This window comes from Phocoena sinus, chromosome 2, assembly GCF_008692025.1.
Source record: "Phocoena sinus isolate mPhoSin1 chromosome 2, mPhoSin1.pri, whole genome shotgun sequence".
Lineage (NCBI taxonomy): Eukaryota > Metazoa > Chordata > Mammalia > Artiodactyla > Phocoenidae > Phocoena > Phocoena sinus.
The window spans coordinates 132478788-132497128 of NC_045764.1; the positions used below are offsets into that span (position 1 = coordinate 132478788).

At 43.7% G+C, this 18341-nt stretch overlaps 1 protein-coding gene across 1 annotated transcript in view; it reads right to left on the reverse strand.

Annotated features, from left to right (window-relative positions):
• Positions 1–4452: 4452 nt before the first annotated feature.
• The window catches only part of ATG14 (autophagy related 14), a 39070-nt gene continuing 25181 nt past the window's right edge, over positions 4453–18341 (reverse strand). The window contains exons 7-10 of the mRNA XM_032623730.1: positions 15947–16064; positions 14536–14626; positions 14371–14456; positions 4453–7602 (exon numbers count right to left, since the gene is read on the reverse strand). Of these exons, the coding sequence (XP_032479621.1) occupies positions 7296–7602; positions 14371–14456; positions 14536–14626; positions 15947–16064 (602 nt within the window). The 3' untranslated portion in view covers positions 4453–7295. The remainder of the gene's footprint in view (positions 7603–14370; positions 14457–14535; positions 14627–15946; positions 16065–18341) is intronic.

Genomic DNA, 18341 nt, shown 5'->3' on the forward strand with positions numbered 1-18341 from the left:
CCAAGATTTCGGATCATCCTTACTATCATTATTCTGAATTCTTTTTCAGGTAGATTGCCTATTTCCTCTTCATTTGTTAGGTCTGGTGGGTTTTTATCTTGCTCCTTCATCTGCTGTGTGTTTTTCTGTCTTCTCATTTTGCTTATCTTACTGTGTTTGGGGTCTCCTTTTTGCAGGCTGCACTTTCGTAGTTCCCGTTGTTTTTGATGTCTGTCTCCAGTGGCTAAGGTTGTTTCAGTGGGTTGTGTAGGCTTCCTGGTGGAGGGGACTAGTGCCTGTGTTGTGCTGGATGAGGCTGGATCTTGTCTCTCTAGTGGGCAGGTTCACGTCTGGTGGTGTGTTTTGGGGTGTCTGTGGCCTTATTATGATTTTAGGCAGCCTCTCTGCTAATGGGTGGGGTTGTGTTCCTGTTTTGCTAGTTGTTTGGCATAGGTTGTCCAGCACTGTGGCTTGCTGGTCGTTGAGTGAAGCTGGGTGCTGGTGTTAAGATGGAGGTCTCTGGGATATTTCCACCGTTTAATATTATGTGGAGGTGGGAGGTCTCTTGTTGACCAGTGTCCTGAAGTTGGCTCTCCTACCTCAGAGGCAGAGCCCTGACTCCTGGCTGGAGCACCAAGAGCCTTTCATCTACACAGCTCAGAATAAAAGGGAGAAAAAGTAGGGAGAATTAGTAGAAGTATGAGTAAAGAAAGAAGGAAAGGAGGAAAGGAAGGAAGGAAGAAAGAAGCAAAGAAGGAAAGAAAGGAGGGAGGGAGGGAGGGAGGGAGGAAGGAAGGAAGGAGGGAAAGAAGGAAAAAAGACAGAAAGAAAGATGATACAGTAAAAATAAAATAAAGTATAATATAGTTATTGAATTAAAAAATATTTAAAAAAAAAAAAAAGGGACGGATAGAACCTTAGGACAAATGTTGGAAGCAAAGCTATACAGAGAAAATCTTACACAGAAGCATATACATACACCTTCACAAAAAGAGGTAAAGGGGGAAAAATCATAAATCCTGCTCCGTGAGACCACCTCCTCAATTTGGGGTGATTCGTTGTCTAAAGGAGGGAAGGAAGGAAGGAAAGAAAGAAAGAACGAAGGTAAAGTATAATAAAGTTATTACAATTAAACTTAATTATTAAGAAAAAGAATTTTTAAAAAAAAGTCATGGACGGATAGAGCCCTAGGACAAATGGTGGAAGCAAGAGTATACAGACAGGATCTCACACAGAAGCATACACGTACACATTCACAAAAAGAGGAAAAGGGAAAAAAATCATAGATCTCGCTCCTAAATTCCACCTCTTCAATTTGGGATCATTCCTTGTCTATTCAGGTATTCCACAGATGCAGGGTATATCAAGTTGATTGTGGAGCTTTAATCCGCTGCTTCTGTGGCTGCTGGGAGAGATTTCCCTTTCTCTTCTTTGTTCTCACAGCTCACAGGAGCTCAGCTTTGGATTTGGCGCTGCCTCTGCGTGTAGGTCGCTGGAGGGCGTCTGTTTTTTCGCTCAGACAGGACGGGGTTAAAGGAGCCGCTGATTCGGGGCCTCCGGCTCACTCAGGCCGGGGGTTGGGGGATGGGGGAAGGAGGGGCACTGCGTGCGGGGCGGGCCGGCGGCGGCAGAGGCAGCGTGACGTTGCGGCAGAGGCCGGCGTGACGTTGCACCAGCCTGGGGCCCGCCGTGCGTTGTCCCGGGGAAGTTGTCCCTGGATCCCGGGAACCTGGCAGTGGCGGGCTGCACAGGCTCCGCGGAAGAGGGGCGCGGAGAGTGACCTGTGCTCGCACACAGGCCCCTTGGTGGCGGCAGCAGCAGCCTTAGCGTCTCCCGCCCGGCTCTTGGGTCCGCGGTTTTAGCCGCGGCTCGCGCCCGTCTCGGGGGTTTGCGCTTTCAGCCGCGGCTCGCGCCCGTCTCGGGGGCTCGCGCCTTTAGCCGCGGCTCGCGCCCGTCTCTGGGGTTCGCGCTTTTAGCCGCGGCTCGCGCCCGTCTCTGGAGTTCCTTTAAGCAGCGCTCTTAAACCCCTCTCCTCGCGCACCAGGAAACAAAGAGGGAAGAAAAAGTCTCTTGCCTCTTCGGCCGGTGCAGGCTTTTCCCCGAACTCCCTCCCGGCTAGTCGTGGTGCACTAACCCCTTCAGGCTATGTTCAAGCCGCCAACCCCAGTCCTCTCCCTGAGCTCCATCCAAAACCAAAACCCGAGCCTCAGCTCGCAGCCCCGCCCGCCCCGGCGGGTGAGCAGACAAGCCTCTCGGGTTGGTGAGTGCTGGTCGGCACCGATCGTCCGTGCAGGAATCTCCCCGCTTTGCCCTCCGCACCCGTCGCTGTGCACTACTCCGCGGTCCCGAAACTCCCCCCTCTGCCTCCCGCAGTCTCCGCCCGCGGAGGGGCTTCCTAGTGTGTGGAAACTTTTCCTCCTTCACAGCTCCCTCCCACTGGTGCAGGTGCCGTCCTTATTCTTTTGTCTCTGTTTTTTCTTTTGCCCTACCCAGTTACGTGGGGAGTTTCTTGCCTTTTGGGAGGTCTGAGGTCTTCTGCCAGCCTTCAGTAGGAGTTCTGTAGGAGTTGTTCCACGTGTGGATGTATTTCTGGTGTATCCGTGGGGAGGAAGGCGATCTCCGCGTCTTACTCTTCCGCCATCTTCAAAGTCCCCCCCCAGGTGTCTTCTGAAGTCATACAGTAAATGCCAGAAAACCACACCCAAAAGGGGAGATGATGAACAAGCTGATATGCACCTGGAGGTTATTAATGCCTTCATGATGCTGAGCTGCTTCCACTCCACTGACTCCAGCCCACTTTTCAACACTTACCTAGTGCTGGCAGATACCACCTGCCTATTTCTCACTTTTTTAAAGGGACCATTTGAATTCTCCATCAGATTTTCTCCCCACCAGACTATCCCTCACGCCTTCCCAGAAAAAGCACAACAAAGAAGTCACTGATGTGGCTCTTGCTGTTTTACCATCCCTTTTCTTCTAGAAAAGACTGTCCCACTGGTGGTTTCTGGGTTTTTTTTTTTTTTTTAAAAGGGACTTCCCTGGTGGTCCAGTGGTAAAGAATCCACCTTACAACGCAGGGGATGCGGGTTTGATCCCTGGTTGGGGAACTAAGATCCCATATGCCACTGTGCAACTAAGCTGTGCACTACAACTGAGCTCTCACACCTCACCTGGGGCCCACGTGCCGCCAACTACGAAGCCCAGGCGCCCTGGAGCCTGTGCGCCACAACTAGAGAAGAGATTAAAAAACCTGCACGCCACAACTAGAGAGAAGCCCGCGCAACACAACGAAAGATCCCGCATACGGCAACTGAGACCCCACGCAGCCAAAGATAATAAATAAATAATAAATAAATCTCAAAAAAAAAAAATCCACTTCACCTATGTAAAACTCTTAAGCAGATGGTGAACCCTTTTTCCAGGGTATTTTCTCACCAGATCCTTGGAATGGGGTGCTAGTGGTGGCTTTCTCTCACTGAGTGTTTCATAGCTGGGATTCAGATAACTTGCCCAAAAGCCAGTTTCAAATTTCCTGGTACATTTTGTTGAAGCAATTTTCAAATCACCTCCCAACCACTAAGGACAAAGTTATCCTTAGTTCTTTCCATCTGCTTCAACCTGATTCCTGCATCGATCATGAAGTAACTTTTGAGGGCTGGGAATCTACGGGTACACACAGAGATGGGAGCGTGTTTTTAACTGTTACCCAGGGAGGTCGAAGGACTAACACTGAAGCACATGCCCTATTTAGGAACCCTTTCATTTCCTTGCCTGTTCTGCTGCTGCTGGCTGGCCTTCTCCTGCAGGTAAAGGAGTACGATGACCATGGCAACAGTTCCTTGGTACTTCTCTGAGTTGGTCTTGCTGTTCTGCAGTAATCACTCTTGGTATCCCTCATCCACCTTGCAGGTGGCCCCTCTCCATAATAATCTAACCTGAAAGGTACAGATTATCCATCTGGGAGAGACTACACAGTTATTAAAACAAAACACAACACAAAGGGGAGGGATTCTCCAAAAATACTCTGTTCTCTCAGCTTGACAGATCCCCTCTAACACTGCCCTTTATCTCGTCCTGAAGAAAGCCTAGGCAAATTCCATACAGGCAACCTAGAAGGCCCCATCTCTCCCTCCCTCCCTCCGTAAGGGGTTGTTGCGATACACCAGAAGTCACTGCCAGAGACTTGCATCAAATGATGGCTACAGGAGAAAAATGCATCTTTAGAGAAAGATGTAACTGGTAAGTGACCGATTTTCGAGCTTACTAAAGATGGACCATTATTGTTAATACTACTATAATTTTTAAAAAGTATTAACAGGCATTTCCCATTACCTGGCAAAAAATTCTTAAAAAAAAAAATTATCCTCTAATTTGTATAAAATACTCCAGAGTTAGATCTCATTCTTGCTACCCTCAATGTATTCAGTAGAAATGAATAATCAGAGCTTGAAAAAGACACACATATTTGCAAAGTACTGTTAAAAGATTTATTGCAATAATACAATAATAGTTTAGAAAACATTTGTATGACTCAAACTGGTTTGGAAGTCGCAGAGCAGTGGGGAATCCCTGCAACATGACGCCCCAAGGAGATTCTTTAACAGCATGCCACCAAATGTTCTTCCCCAAATTATCAATACACGACTCCTTAAATGAATCCTGTCCACTCCCCAATGTTGACACTGTTTTTCCCCTTAACTTACAGATGTGCAAAACTTTCCTTAGTTATACTCCATTTCAAAAAAAGTCTTTAACAGACCATTTTAAGCAGCCTATTTGGTGCCTGTGAGTTGTTTTAGTATTACCTTGTTTCAACAAATCGTCTTATGATGGAAAACATGACCAAGTTCTATGGCTTGTTGTTTAAAAAAAAAAATACCAGCTTCAATTTTTTAAAAAGCTGTTTAGGGCTTCCCTGGTGGCGCAGTGGTTGAGAGTCCGCCTGCCGATGCAGGGAACACGGGTTCGTGCCCCGGTCCGGGAAGATCCCATGTGCCGCAGAGCGGCTGGGCCCGTGAGCCATGGCCGCTGAGCCTGTGCGTCCGGAGCCTGTGCTCCGCAACAGGAGAGGCCACAACAGTGAGAGGCCCGCGAACCGCAAAAAAAAAAAAAAAGCTGTTTACATATGGTTCTGGCACCTACATGAAAGATTTTAATGAGCAGCAAAGACAGTAGAAAAAATAGTGGTTGAAATGTATATTTAAGAATATTTACAGGGTGGATCCAGTGCAAAATAATGAAAACCAAAATATCTCAGCAGTGTAAGCCAGTATGTTGGTGTTCAAAACCATTAAAGGTTTGATCATTTAACCCTAAGTAAAGTGCCTCCAGTTGATATTAACAATAAAACATACCCTACCAATCCCTACATTTCCCATATCCTTGTAAGTTTTGTTGAATTACTCTGGTTTGCGATCTCATGGTTTCGTCAGAGGAATCCTTGAGACAAATCATGACTGTTGTGCATCTTTCAGCTGAAGTCATTCCCTCACCCAAGCCCCGAATCCCAGTGTTCCAACTCTTAAGACTAAGCTCTCCTTTCTGAGGGTTTGAGTGCCTAGACAACTCTTACGGGATTTTAAGTTCATTTGGTATTTGTTAAAGTCTACCACAGCCTCTCTCTATGAACTACACTACAGACTTGGATGGGACAATGCAACCCAGCAATCACGAAGCCCAGCACTTAAAACAGATACTGGCTGTATAAGAACCCACAAGGAGAAAAGCCTGTTTCCTCCCTAAGTGGAAAATTTACAGTCAGGAAACTTGGGACTCCTGGATAGGAATAAACACCCTTCTGCAATTCTATCCCAAACTCTACCCAAACACTAAATATACCAACAGCAAGAGCTATATATAGCACCTCGGATTTGGAGGCAAAGTATCAACTATAATAATTACGAGAAAAGAAGCTATAGGGCAGGGCAAACCTCCAGGTGATTTATGAGGTACTGTCATGCTGATCACACTAACAAGATATGGTAATAATGCCTGTTAGGAAGTTTCCATTGGATTTCACTTTGTAGTTGTTACATAGATTTCTTCTTGCAGTTATTAAAAATAAAAATCTACTTACATATTTGTACATAATGCCTCTCTACAGTTTTCTTACAAGATTGTCACTAAGAGAATGACAAGACACATTAGCTGAAAAGGATCTCCTGGTGAGGGAAAATTCTTTCCATCAGAGCTTTCCCAGGATACAGAAGAGCAGTAGTAGCTGTAATGCTGTGCTCTGCATTTCAGAGCAAAGGTAGTGTCTTTAGAGCAACAAAGACCTCTAGGAAACAAACAAGCAGGGTGGTTTTCCGTAGAAAAACCTGCCACTTACTAAATCCCTTAGAAAGAAACCTGACACCAGAAAAATGACCATAGGCCACTTCAGTGGCTTTTAACCTGTGCCCAGGCAGGAATTTAGCTTCCATAAGGGAACAACCGTAGTCACTTACTTTTCACTCACAGAAAATAAGTTCAATTTCAAAATGCACATAGTGTGGATGGTAGGAATTCAATAATCTAGGTATGAATGAACTTAATTCCCCTCAAAATCCAAGGAAATAGTTTTAAATCTTTAGGACATTACTGCAGCCAGGATTTCTTCCCTTCGTGGATGTGGGTCCTACAGAAAAAAAGACCTTAGTTTCTCTGCTCTGTGGGGAGAAAGAAAACAAGAATGTCCAACAGGCCACAAGAGAGCGGCACAAGTGAAATCATTTTTTAAACTACCTCTCCCCTACCAAAAGAAACCCCTACCCTTTGAAAACAAGACAAAAATCCTTGACCTAAAAACCAAGCGTGACCAAATTATAAAGAAAACAAGTGTTTCAAACTGCCTGCTTGTTCTCTGTACAAAAAATAATGGCATAAAAACAAACTCATAGTAAACAGTTTTTATCTTTCAAATCCTAACCATCAGGAATCACTTCCTTGTGATTCAACCTCTGAAGCAAAGTGTTTAGGAACATCACAGGGACCGCCATGGCAGCCGCGTCTGTGGGACCAACGGCCTGTGGTTGGAAGGGGTTCTGTGTGTTTCTGCCTCAAAAGAACTGGCCATGCACACAGGGCCTTCCTCCACCAGCGCTGGTCTGGGAGAAGGGCCTGTGACCCCTCTGTTCTGTTAATTATCATAAGCATGTCAGTCACCACCACGGCCCAATCGACAAAGAGAAATGCTCGTCTCCCTGTTTTAAAAAAACCCAACAGCTTAACCTCTTTCTGTTCCAGGCACTATCTTAGCTAAACACGTAACGTTTACTAGGGCGTGGAGTCAGAGCTTTCTCCAGGCCCGTCTGGTGCGTCTCAATTCCTGCTCGTTAACGGTGTCCAGTGTAAGCTTTAAACCAGGAGGTGACGGAGGCCGCGGCAGAGGAGATCATCCCACCGGCACTGCTGCTCGCAATGGGCGGGGACGCCTGGGTGCTCTGGCTCTCGGAGACTTCCACGGGCTGGGAAGGAATGTCACAGAACCGGGGGCTGGGCAGGTTCTCCCAGTCGGTGCCCAGGTCGGTTTCCTCGTCACTTACGTGCTCGTCTCCACTCTCGTCTGATTCTCCAGCAACTCCGGGATCCACAAACTCCATGGACTCCTCCAGATCTGCTCGTACTTCAAAGGGTCCCGACCTGTGTGCAGACAGGGAGGGCCCCTTTAAGACAAGCACCCCTCTCGCAACATAAGACCCGATGGGACGGGGCAGGCCCAGAGCCGTCACCACACCCACAACTGTTCTAGAATGGAGCTTTTCTTTACCTAAACAATAATGGCCATCCAAGTAATGGAAAAAAAAACCACACCACACTTTCCCTCAACTCAACCTACTTGGGAAGACCCTGGATGGAAAAAACCCATCCGCTGAGACTAGGCATGCTGGTCCAACATACGATTTCCTGTTTCAAGCCACCACAGTATCCAGGCATGCCAATGGGAGAATTCGGACAAAAACAGTCACCTGATGCACACACAGGCATATCAGTGAACAATAAAACTGTACAGGTGTTCTCTGCCTCATGGAAGCCCCCAATTAGTAAACTCTTACGACTCACAGGGGCTAAATGATAGGGTTGTATGCATGTTAGCAAAGCTTCCTTGGAGTAGTGCACGCATTTTAAGGTATCATTACATAATTTTCTAGGGACACATTTACAGCATTGAATGAGATACAACTATTTAGAACATATTCATCTGGAATAGTGCATATTTCTGCACTATATTTCAGGAGAAAACTATTTTTATTTCCCAAAGGTCCCTAATGACATCATCACCTCCAAGTCAGGCCTCATCCCCTGTGACCACCCCTCAGTGCCACTGTGGAACCCTTGTAAGCAAACTCCACACAGCCCCTGCTGCTCTTCCGTGCCCCCTTTCTAGCTCCTGCCTCAGGGGAGCCAGGCTGCATTTCCTTTGGGTGGGCAGTCACCCCACCTACTGCTCCTCCAGGGGGGTTCCCTGCAGCCAGCTACAGGGTGGGACCACATCACTCCAGCAGCCTCCCCCCTGTTGTCCCCAAGATAAGGACACAATGCCTTGGTTCACTTAAGAGTTTCACTGACAGTTACTTTGGGGAAAGTGACAGACATTAGCAAAAACAACAGACATGAGAAATAACTTAGAATTGTACAGCCTGTCATTTTAGTCTATGGTCCAAACTTCTCTGCAGCCTTTATGATGATAAAAGCCTAGCGCTGGCCTCCAGTGCACCTCACCAGACCTGTACCTTCTGACTCACTTTTCCCAGGGTCAAGCAACCTTCATTCTTCTAAGACAACCCTGCTTCCCAGCTAAAACACAGCAATAGCATATAGCCAGCATTTCTGTTCCCGGCACTGGAGTCCCCGTTGGCCTCTCAGATGTCTGAGCCAACCAGTCTCAAAACAAGCCAGCGGGGGTTCTTCCCCTCCTCCCTCACGCTCCTGCCCGCTATGACCAAATAAGCCCCCTTTCCACCCTGTGTCCCCCCAGCTCAGGCCCTCACTGCACCCCCTCCTCCTCCTCGCTGGGGTCTCACCTCCTCCGGTCAGCCTCCCTTCACCCCAGCAGCTTGCTGAGAGCTGCCTCCACCCCTCTCCTCATGGCAGCTGCCTACCAAAACATGGTCACAATGTAAGTGCCTTAGCTGGGCTCCCTCTTTCCCTGAACACAAAGCTCTTGGATTCTGTTCTGTTCAGCTTCACTGTCCAGGGGGCCTCAGCATCTACTGCCAGGTTTCATCTCCCAAACCCCCCAGGCTCCCTCATAGACCCAGGTCAGCTCTCCACTGCAGTCACTTCCTTGCTGCCAGCCCAAGAAGCACAGCCTGTTTTCTGTTCCTATTTGATGCTGCCAGATCTCCTCTTGGGATCCCTCTCGGCATGAGACTGCCATCACCTCCAGGCCCTCTCTTTAAGGGTTTTCCCAGGAAACAGGCAGGAGTGATACACGGGGGCAGGGCGGGGTGGGGGAATGACACTCCCTCCAGGCAGAGGTCCCTGCCAGAAGCCACGGGGACTCCAGTTCTCTGCTTGGAACTGCATAGGGCAGAGTCCAGCAGGCCTGGAGAAGGTGCCCTAATGAAAAAACTATAGGGAGGGAGGGAGGGAAGCACAAGAGGGAGGGGATATGGGGATATATATATATGTATATGTACCGCTGATTCACTTTGTTATAAAGCAGACACTACCACACCACTGTCAAACAACTGTACTCCAACAAGGACGTTAAAAAAGAAAGAAAAGAAAAGAAAACACTAGTAAATGATTCCCAAGGTGGCCAGTCTGAACAATTTTAGTCCCAGTGAGTGACCGACATTTGTGAGGACCTGTGAGAGCAGACGTTTCTCCACTCAGCCTCTGTCCTATCACTTCTAGCTTAGAGATCTATTATCTGCCCAGCATAGCCCAAGCCACACACCCCCCACACAAAATTAACTAGCAAAAGAATTAAGTCTTTTCACTTAATGGCTCTGGGAATAAAGATTTTCAAATCATTCCTTCAGTTTTCAGTTTAGCTGAATAATTGGTATCTTTTTATTCAGGCCTCTGAAGCCAAGAGTACTCATTTTTTCATGATGCTGTCGGGGGTTATTCTCATCGATTAAGGCAACAAAATGTTCTTTTTGGCTTTTAGGAAGTCTCTTTTGCAAAATATTTCAAAAATATTATATGATAGAATATACAACCTCAAGAGTGAACCCTACTGTAAACTATAAACTTTGGATAAAGATGATGTGTTAGGGGCTTCCCTGGTGGCGCAGTGGTTGAGAGTCCGCCTGCCGATGCAGGGGACACGGGTTCGTGCCCCGGTCCGGGAGGATCCCACATGCTGTGGAGCGGCTGGGCCCGTGAGCCATGGCCGCTGAGCCTGTGCGTCTGGAGCCTGTGCTCCGCAACGGGAGGGGCCGCAACAGTGAGAGGCCCACGTACCGCAAAAAAAAAAAAAAAAAAAAATGATGTGTTAATCATGGTAAAGACTGGATCAGGTAAGAAAAATCAATAGATATTAAATCCAGGGGGAAATTCTGATGAGGATAACTGCATGGTCTCAAAGTGTCTCCCAACTGACTGCTTATTAGTTGCAAGGAAGGAAAAATATAGGAATTGTAGAGAGGAGAAGGTAGAAAGCATCTTGGCTGGGAGATCAAATTAGCATCACCAATGAGGGACAGATGGCCACTGTGGGCCTCTGGATGTGACACCCACGAGACATTCACCTAGGCAGCATTCCAGCCTGGAATGTATAACCTGATCTCATTTCAAGGAAACATCAGAATAAAAGTTCTATTAAAAAAGAAGGAAAAAACAGTAATGTCATGAAAAACAAACGAGGCTGTGAAAATGTTCCAGATTTAAAGGTTAAAGAAACATAGCAACTAAAGACAACATCCAACTCAAGACTGGACCCTGTACTTGGGGTGAGGCGCTATAAAGGACATTTTTGGTCCACTGACAAAATGTGCATATGGCAGTATTGTATCAATGTTAAATTTGCTGATGTTGGTAACTGTACTGTGGTTAAAAGCAAGAAAATATCCCTATTTAAAAAAAATACATATTGAAGTATTTAAGGGTCAACAGCCATGATGTATGTAACTTATCCTCATAGGGTTCAGAAAAAGTTTTTGGGGTATGTATGTGTATTTATGAAGATAAGAGAGACAGAGAAACTGCACACATGATAAGCAAACATGGTAAAAATACCAGCAAAGGTTAATCTGGGCAAAGGGTATATATGTCTTTGTACTATTTTTATTTTTTGCAATTTTTCTGTAAGTTTGAATTTATTTCAAAGAAAAACAAAGTTTATGTTGCATTCAGGATGGGATCCTCAGTTCAGCTGGTCTCAACGGAAGCAGGAAGTCCCACCGAGGTTTATTAACAACCTCTCTAAAGCCTTGATCCTGACTGAGGCAGGTGTGAAAGGGGCCTCCTGAGGCTTACCTCCTGGCTCACAGACATGAACTCGACAGCCTGGCTGTGCACGTGTACTCCTGTCGGACAGAGCCCTCTAAATGGAGAGCTGACTTGAGGGCAGCCCAAAGACAACTTCAGACCCACCAAAGAAATCCAGCCCTAAGAGAAAGGTGTTTGTTTTCCTAAACAACCAGCAACACTGGGTTACCATCAATCCTTTCCATTTTTGCCAAACTGATGGCTGAAAACTAGAAAGCTGTTTAGAAGTGCATTTCTTTATTCTTGACTGAGGCTGAAGATTTTTTTCCATTTGAATACTGACTACTTGCACTTCTTTTGTGTGAAATGCCTGCCTGAGTCCTTTGTCTATTTTTCTATTAGGATTATCTTTCTTTCATGGATCTGAAAGATTTTAAGTAGTCTAGACTTTAATCCGTTGTCTATTATAAAGGTTGCAAAACATACCTGTTGCTTGTCTTTTAACTTTGTTTATGGTATCTTTTACCAAAGACATTTTGTTTTGACACAGTAAAATGTGTAACTCCTTTCCTTTCTGGTTTTTGGGTTTTGTAGCTTGCTTGGGAATTCCCTCCCCACCCTGTGATTATAAAAATCGTCTTTTCTCCTAGTTATTTTACAGGTTTTATTAAAAAATAAAGTAATAAGGTCTTTCATATCATCTGGAATTTATTTTTACATATGGAATGCAGTATGATTCCAACTTTTCCCCACATAAATACCCAACTGGCCCACCACCACTGAGCTGCTATTATCCGATTCAACATGCCACCCTATCATCTATTATATTCCTACATACATAAGAGCCTGTTTTTGGCCTCTTTATTTTCTTCCTCTAACTGCTCCACCTATTTGCATGCTAACAGCAGATAATAAAGGTTTTAATTACCTTTATACTGTTTTAAAAGGGGCCAAGCCCATCCCTTATTATTCTTTTTCAAAATTTCCTTTCAGGTGCTTTTAGTTGAACTTTGGAATCAGCTTAACAAAGTTCCATGAAATATCTGTTGAAATTCTGATCAGGTTTCCTTCTGGGCAGAAGTGGAATTTTTACCACACTGAGGCTTCCCATCCTAAAAAATCCTAAGGGTCTTCGCGGCATTGGGCTTACTTTCATTCAGTCCCATACCTCATACAGTGCCAGACAGACATTCAGGAAATACATGCTGAATAATTTTTTTTTTTAAGTTTCATATTTTCTTTATACAGGTTTACAAATATTTTGTAAGGATTATTCTTATATAATTTATATTTTTTGTTGCTACAATAAAAGGGACCTTTTTTCCATTACATTTTCTAACTAGTTGCTGTTGGCATATAAGAAAGCAATTGGTCTTTGTACGTTGAGCTTGTATCTAGGCACCATACTGAACTATCATTTCTAAGAGTTTCTTAGTTCTCTTGGATAACCAGTTCAATAATCACACCATCTACCAATCTCACCTTCTTTCCAATATAAACACACCTTACTTCTTTGTAAAAATCTTTTGCCTTGGCTAGGCCTCCACAGCAATGTTAACATAGCAGTGACAGTAGGCATTCTTGGCTTCTCCTGACTGTAAATATCAATGTAAGTAACATGTCATTAAATATAGTAGTTTTTGCTGTAGGTTTGTAGTAAGTATCCTTTATTAATAACCTATTTTTAATTTGCTAATTGTTTTCCTTTAATTATTAATGGGAACTGAATTTTATTCATTGCTTTTCTCCCATCTATCAGGTTGATCTTATGCAGGTAAAGCAGAAGGCACAGTGTCAATAAATATTGGCTCAATAAATATTAGCTGTTATTATTAAGGATAAATTTCCTAACGTGGAATGCTTTACAAATAATGTATAGAGAGGGTGGCAAGCAAACTCACAGGAATCAACCACTAAAAACGGGATGGATTTCGAACAGGTTTCTGAGGCTTATAAACTAATGAATGGGATTTGGGGTGAGGAGAATGAACTCCCTCTGAAACGGCACGAAATTCTAGGTGGGTATGCAGTTTCCTGGAGAGATTTCACAGCTTTTCCCAGAGGGGTCTGTGTCCCAGAAAAGTTAACTATGCTTTTAAATGGGGGGGTGTTGAGGAAGAGAAGAAACACAAAACAAGGTTAAGGGCAGATTACCAAGATTAAGGGCAGATTACCAAGGATAAATTCACTGCAACATGGAGGGGGTCTCCCCCTGAGCCACGGTTCCAGTGTCAAAGAAAATGAATGATGGGGAAGGGAGTCCCAAAAGAACTTTCCCACCTTTTGTTTTTCTTTCTTCTCTTTCAAAAGTTCAAATACATTAACCGAGTCATATCTGCAGAAATGTATAGAGAGACTGCTCAGAGCAAGGGAAAAAGATAAGCACCCAGAGAATGGGTCTTGTTTGGTCCCAAAGATAAGCCTCATCTATGTCATGCTTTTAAGGGCTGAGAGACTAAAAAGATCCCATAGACCAGTCCTGGTTGGTCTTTTTTGTTACTTACTCCTGTTTTATAAGATAATGGATTTCAAACTAGTTCATCTCATAAACTTCTCATACCCTTTATCTCCAACAAATGGTGGCCAGATGGACTCAGTGACAAAAAGAAAATTGTGAAGAATTGTTATGATGGGAAGGAATGAACAGGCACAAAAGAAAATGCACAAGAATCAGGAGAGACACTAGGCAGAGCTAAGGAAGAATCAGATGTGGATTCAAAGTAACAGATTTTGGTCTTCAGGGACAGCACGAGAAGTCCCTCCTCCAGGAATATAAGGGTTCTTCTATTCTGTTTTAGGTGTTAAAAATGTTTGATACTAATTTCCTCTGAGAAATGATTATGTAAGGACATAAGGGATCAAATATGACTTTGTTTCCTTCCATACAGGACTGTGTTATCTTTGTCCCTTCTGTAGAGTTTGGGGCTTGGGATCAGGCCCCTGTTCTATGCCCACACATACAGCAACTCTACTTAAAAGTCGTCATAACACCACCACTTAGAGAAAAGTAACAAACACCCTTCTTACCTGCCTAGGTGTTCAGCGTTCGGACTGACCAAGTACATTAGATTCCTGAGAGTATGCAGTGGTTGTAATTGATCTAAATTTACATGCTAGAAAAAGAAAAAAACTGATTAATATTTTCAACCATGTAACAAATTAAAAATTAGCTCACAGCGTTATTTTCCATACCTGAGAAAAGCATAGGTAAAGAATATTTGTATTTAGTTTCTTCACTGCTCGAGTAAATTTCTGTTTGCTGAGGTTTTCTCCACAAAATTCACTGTAAAATAATGTACGATTTGTAAAGTTGTGATTTTTGAAGAAATTCTATGTTAAAATGTTCATTTTGAAGAGTATGCTTTACACTACAGTTCAGTACGAAACATACCCCATGTCCTTTGCTCTTAACAAATTACACTTAACAGAAACTCTTCTAAGGATGAGCTACTGCTCTCATAGCAATTTCACCACATCTGTAAAATTACAAACGCACTATCTTTTGACCAAGCAATCCTACTTCTGAAGACTCACTCTACACAAATGCTTGCACACTAATAAAGCAACGAATGTACAGATTATTCCTTGAAGTATAAACTGGGGACAGAGCAGACCAGTATGATCTTGGTACATCTGTGCAAACAAAAACTTTGCTACTATCCACGTTAGGCAGAGTGACAGCTGAAAGCCAACGATGGCCCTATAAGGCGCCACAGAACCTACAGCCTCCTGTCCCTGCTGCCTCGTTCTCTCACCCCGGGCTCTGCACCTGCCCTTCTCCTAGCCCAGGGATCCCTGTGGCCTGCTCCCGGCCTCCCCCAGGTTGACATGTGATTCCACACCTACCCAGTCAGACGTGGTAAACCCTTCCTTGCCCTCACAGGCCCGCTCTTTCACCTGCTCTAATGGTCGCCCGAGCACTCATCACCACCTGACGTACCGTTCGTTTATCATGTGTCTCTCCATTAAAGTTAAGTGTCAGAAGGGCAGAGGTTACGTTTTCATCACCACTGTACCCCCTCAGTGCCTAGAACAGTGCCTAGCACATAGCAGGTGCTCAAAAAATCTTCGTAAATAAATAACAAATTTAAAAAGCAAGGTGCAAAACACCTTAGTTTAGCATGATACCTTTTGTGTTTAAAGCGGGGTGGTGGTAGGTAATAACACACATTAATATTTACTTGAAATGCAAGGATAACTGGAGGGAGACAGGAAGGTCTTCGTAGGAACTCGGTGGACTATAAACCTTTACAATTTAAAAAAAACTTTAAACCACGTGTTTTTCATTAAAAAAAAAATCAAAGTGTTACAATTTATCCAGTTCTTACACATAAGCATGCCCTCTGAATATCCTGGTTTTCCCTTAAATTATCTTTTCACATGGGAGAATTCCACGGTCTTTTCAAAGACGTCATGTGCAATTGTAAGATAATGACACAAATTTGCACATTGGCTTATGAAATCAATCTCAATATTTCATTGTCAGACCTTTTCTCTCTTGATAATACTTAAATTCTTGTTTTTGTTTTAATTAGAATAAAGAACACAATAGGAACATAAGAGAGCCATGATAAAGATGACATCACCGTCTTCAATTACTTGCCTGTTGCACAGCTTTTTGGGAAGATTTACGTCGAGTATATGAGACAAAATGTTGACCAGCTGAGTCGCATAGCACAACGCAGCGCTAATCGTGTAAGCAGGGTTATTATGCTCCATATCTAAAGTATAAAAACAAGAGCCTAATCAAGACAGTACGGTACTGGCACAAAAACAGAAATATAGATCAATGGAACAGGATAGAAAGCCCAGAAATAAACCCACGTGCATATGGTCACCTTATCTTTGATAAAGGAGGCAGGAATGTACAGTGGAGAAAGGGCAGCCTCTTCAATAAGTGGTGCTGGGAAAACTGGACAGGTACATGTAAAAGTATGAGATTAGATCACTCCCTAACACCATACACAAAAATAAGCTCAAAATGGATTAAAGACCTAAATGTAAGCCCAGACACTATAAAACTCTTAGAGGAAAACATACGCAGAACACTCTATGACATAAATCACAGCAAGATCCTTTTTGACCCACCTCCTAGAGAAATGGAAATAAAAACAAAATTAAACAAATGGGACCTAATGAAACTTCAAAGCTTTTGCACAGCAAAGGAGACCATAAACAAGACCAAAAGACAACCCTCAGAATGGGAGAAAATATTTGCATATAAAGCAACTGACAAAGGATTAATCTCCAAACTTTATAAGCAGCTCATGCAGCTCAATAACAAAAAAACAAACAACCCAATCCAAAAGTGGGCAGAAGACCTAAATAGACATTTCTCCAAAGAAGATATACAGAATGCCAACAAACACATGAAAGAATGCTCAACATCATTAATCATTAGAGAAATGCAAATCAAAACTACAATGAGGTATCACCTCACACCAGTCAGAATGGCCATCATCAAAAAATCTACAAACAATAAATGCTGGAGAGGGTGTGGAGAAAATGGAACACTCTTGCACTGCTGGTGGGAATGTGAATTGGTACAGCCACTATGGAGAACAGTATGGAGGTTCCTTAAAAAACTACAAATAGAACTACCATATGACCCAGCAATCCCACTACTGGGCATATACCCTGAGAAAACCAAAATTCAAAAAGAGTCATGTACCAAAATGTTCATTGCAGCTCTTTTTACAATAGCCCAGAGATGGAAACAACCTAAGTGTCCATCATCGGATGAATGGATAAAGAAGATGTGGCACATATATAGAATGGAATATTACTCAGCCATAAAAAGAAACGAAATTGAGCTATGTGTAATGAGGTGGATGGACCTAGAGTCTGTCATACAGAGTGAAGTCAGTCAGAAAGAGAAAGACAAATACCGTATGCTAACACATATATATGGAATTTAAGAAAAAAAAATGTCATGAAGGACCTAGGGGTAAGAGAGGAATAAAGACACAGACCTACTAGAAAATGGACTTGAGGATATGGGGAGGGGGAAGGGTAAGCTGTGACAAAGCGAGAGAGTGGCATGGACATATATACACTACCAAATGTAAAACAGATAGCTAGTGGGAAGCAGCCACATAGCACAGGGAGATCAGCTCGGTGCTTTGTGACCACCTAGAGGGGTGGGATAGGGAGGGTGGGAGGGAGGGAGACGCAAGAGGGAAGAGATATGGGAACATATGTATATGTATAACTGAATCACTTTGTTATAAAGCAGAAACTAACACACCACTGTAAACCAATTATACTCCAATAAAGATGTAAAAAAAAAAAACAAAAAACAAGAGCCATACACAAACAGCTTTAATTTCAACAAAAATATTAATGAACCTGGATTTTTGTGATTTGTGGTTTTGTCAATACATTATTGATGGCTACGCTTTGCTCTTTAGTAATAAAAGGTCCATGGCCAGACATTAATATTTTATGATTTTTGCTGAGTGGAATGTAAGCTAAGCAAATGGGCCTAAATGGAGCCAGCACAAATGAAACTGATGTCTGAGCTGCTTGGACCTGGTAATGTATTATTTATCCAAACAATTAATGCCCAACTTAAATGTCACCTCCTCAGAGAGGCCTCCCCTGACTACCCTATGGAGAAATAGTTCCTTCCTCTGTAGCCCCATCCCTGAAGGTGCTGGTTCCGTCGTCCATAGCCCATACTCAGTGTATGATGCCTTTGATCATTACTTGCTTCCCTTCCTCTCCACAGAAAGGCAAAGGGCTACACTTGTCTTGGTGACATCACCTTTGTAGCACCTGCACTGTGCATGACAGAAAGCACATACTCACTAAATACTTGCTGGATGACTACATGAATAATCTTTCTCCACCAAAGAGAAGCTACTGAAGTTGTAAAGGGTTTTTCTACTGGGGTATTTCAATCTCCATTTAGGACTGATAAAAAAAGTTCTTTACAAAGTTCGAAACTTATAAAAATGGGACCCAACAGGCTAAATACACTTCTTTAAATAGATCTT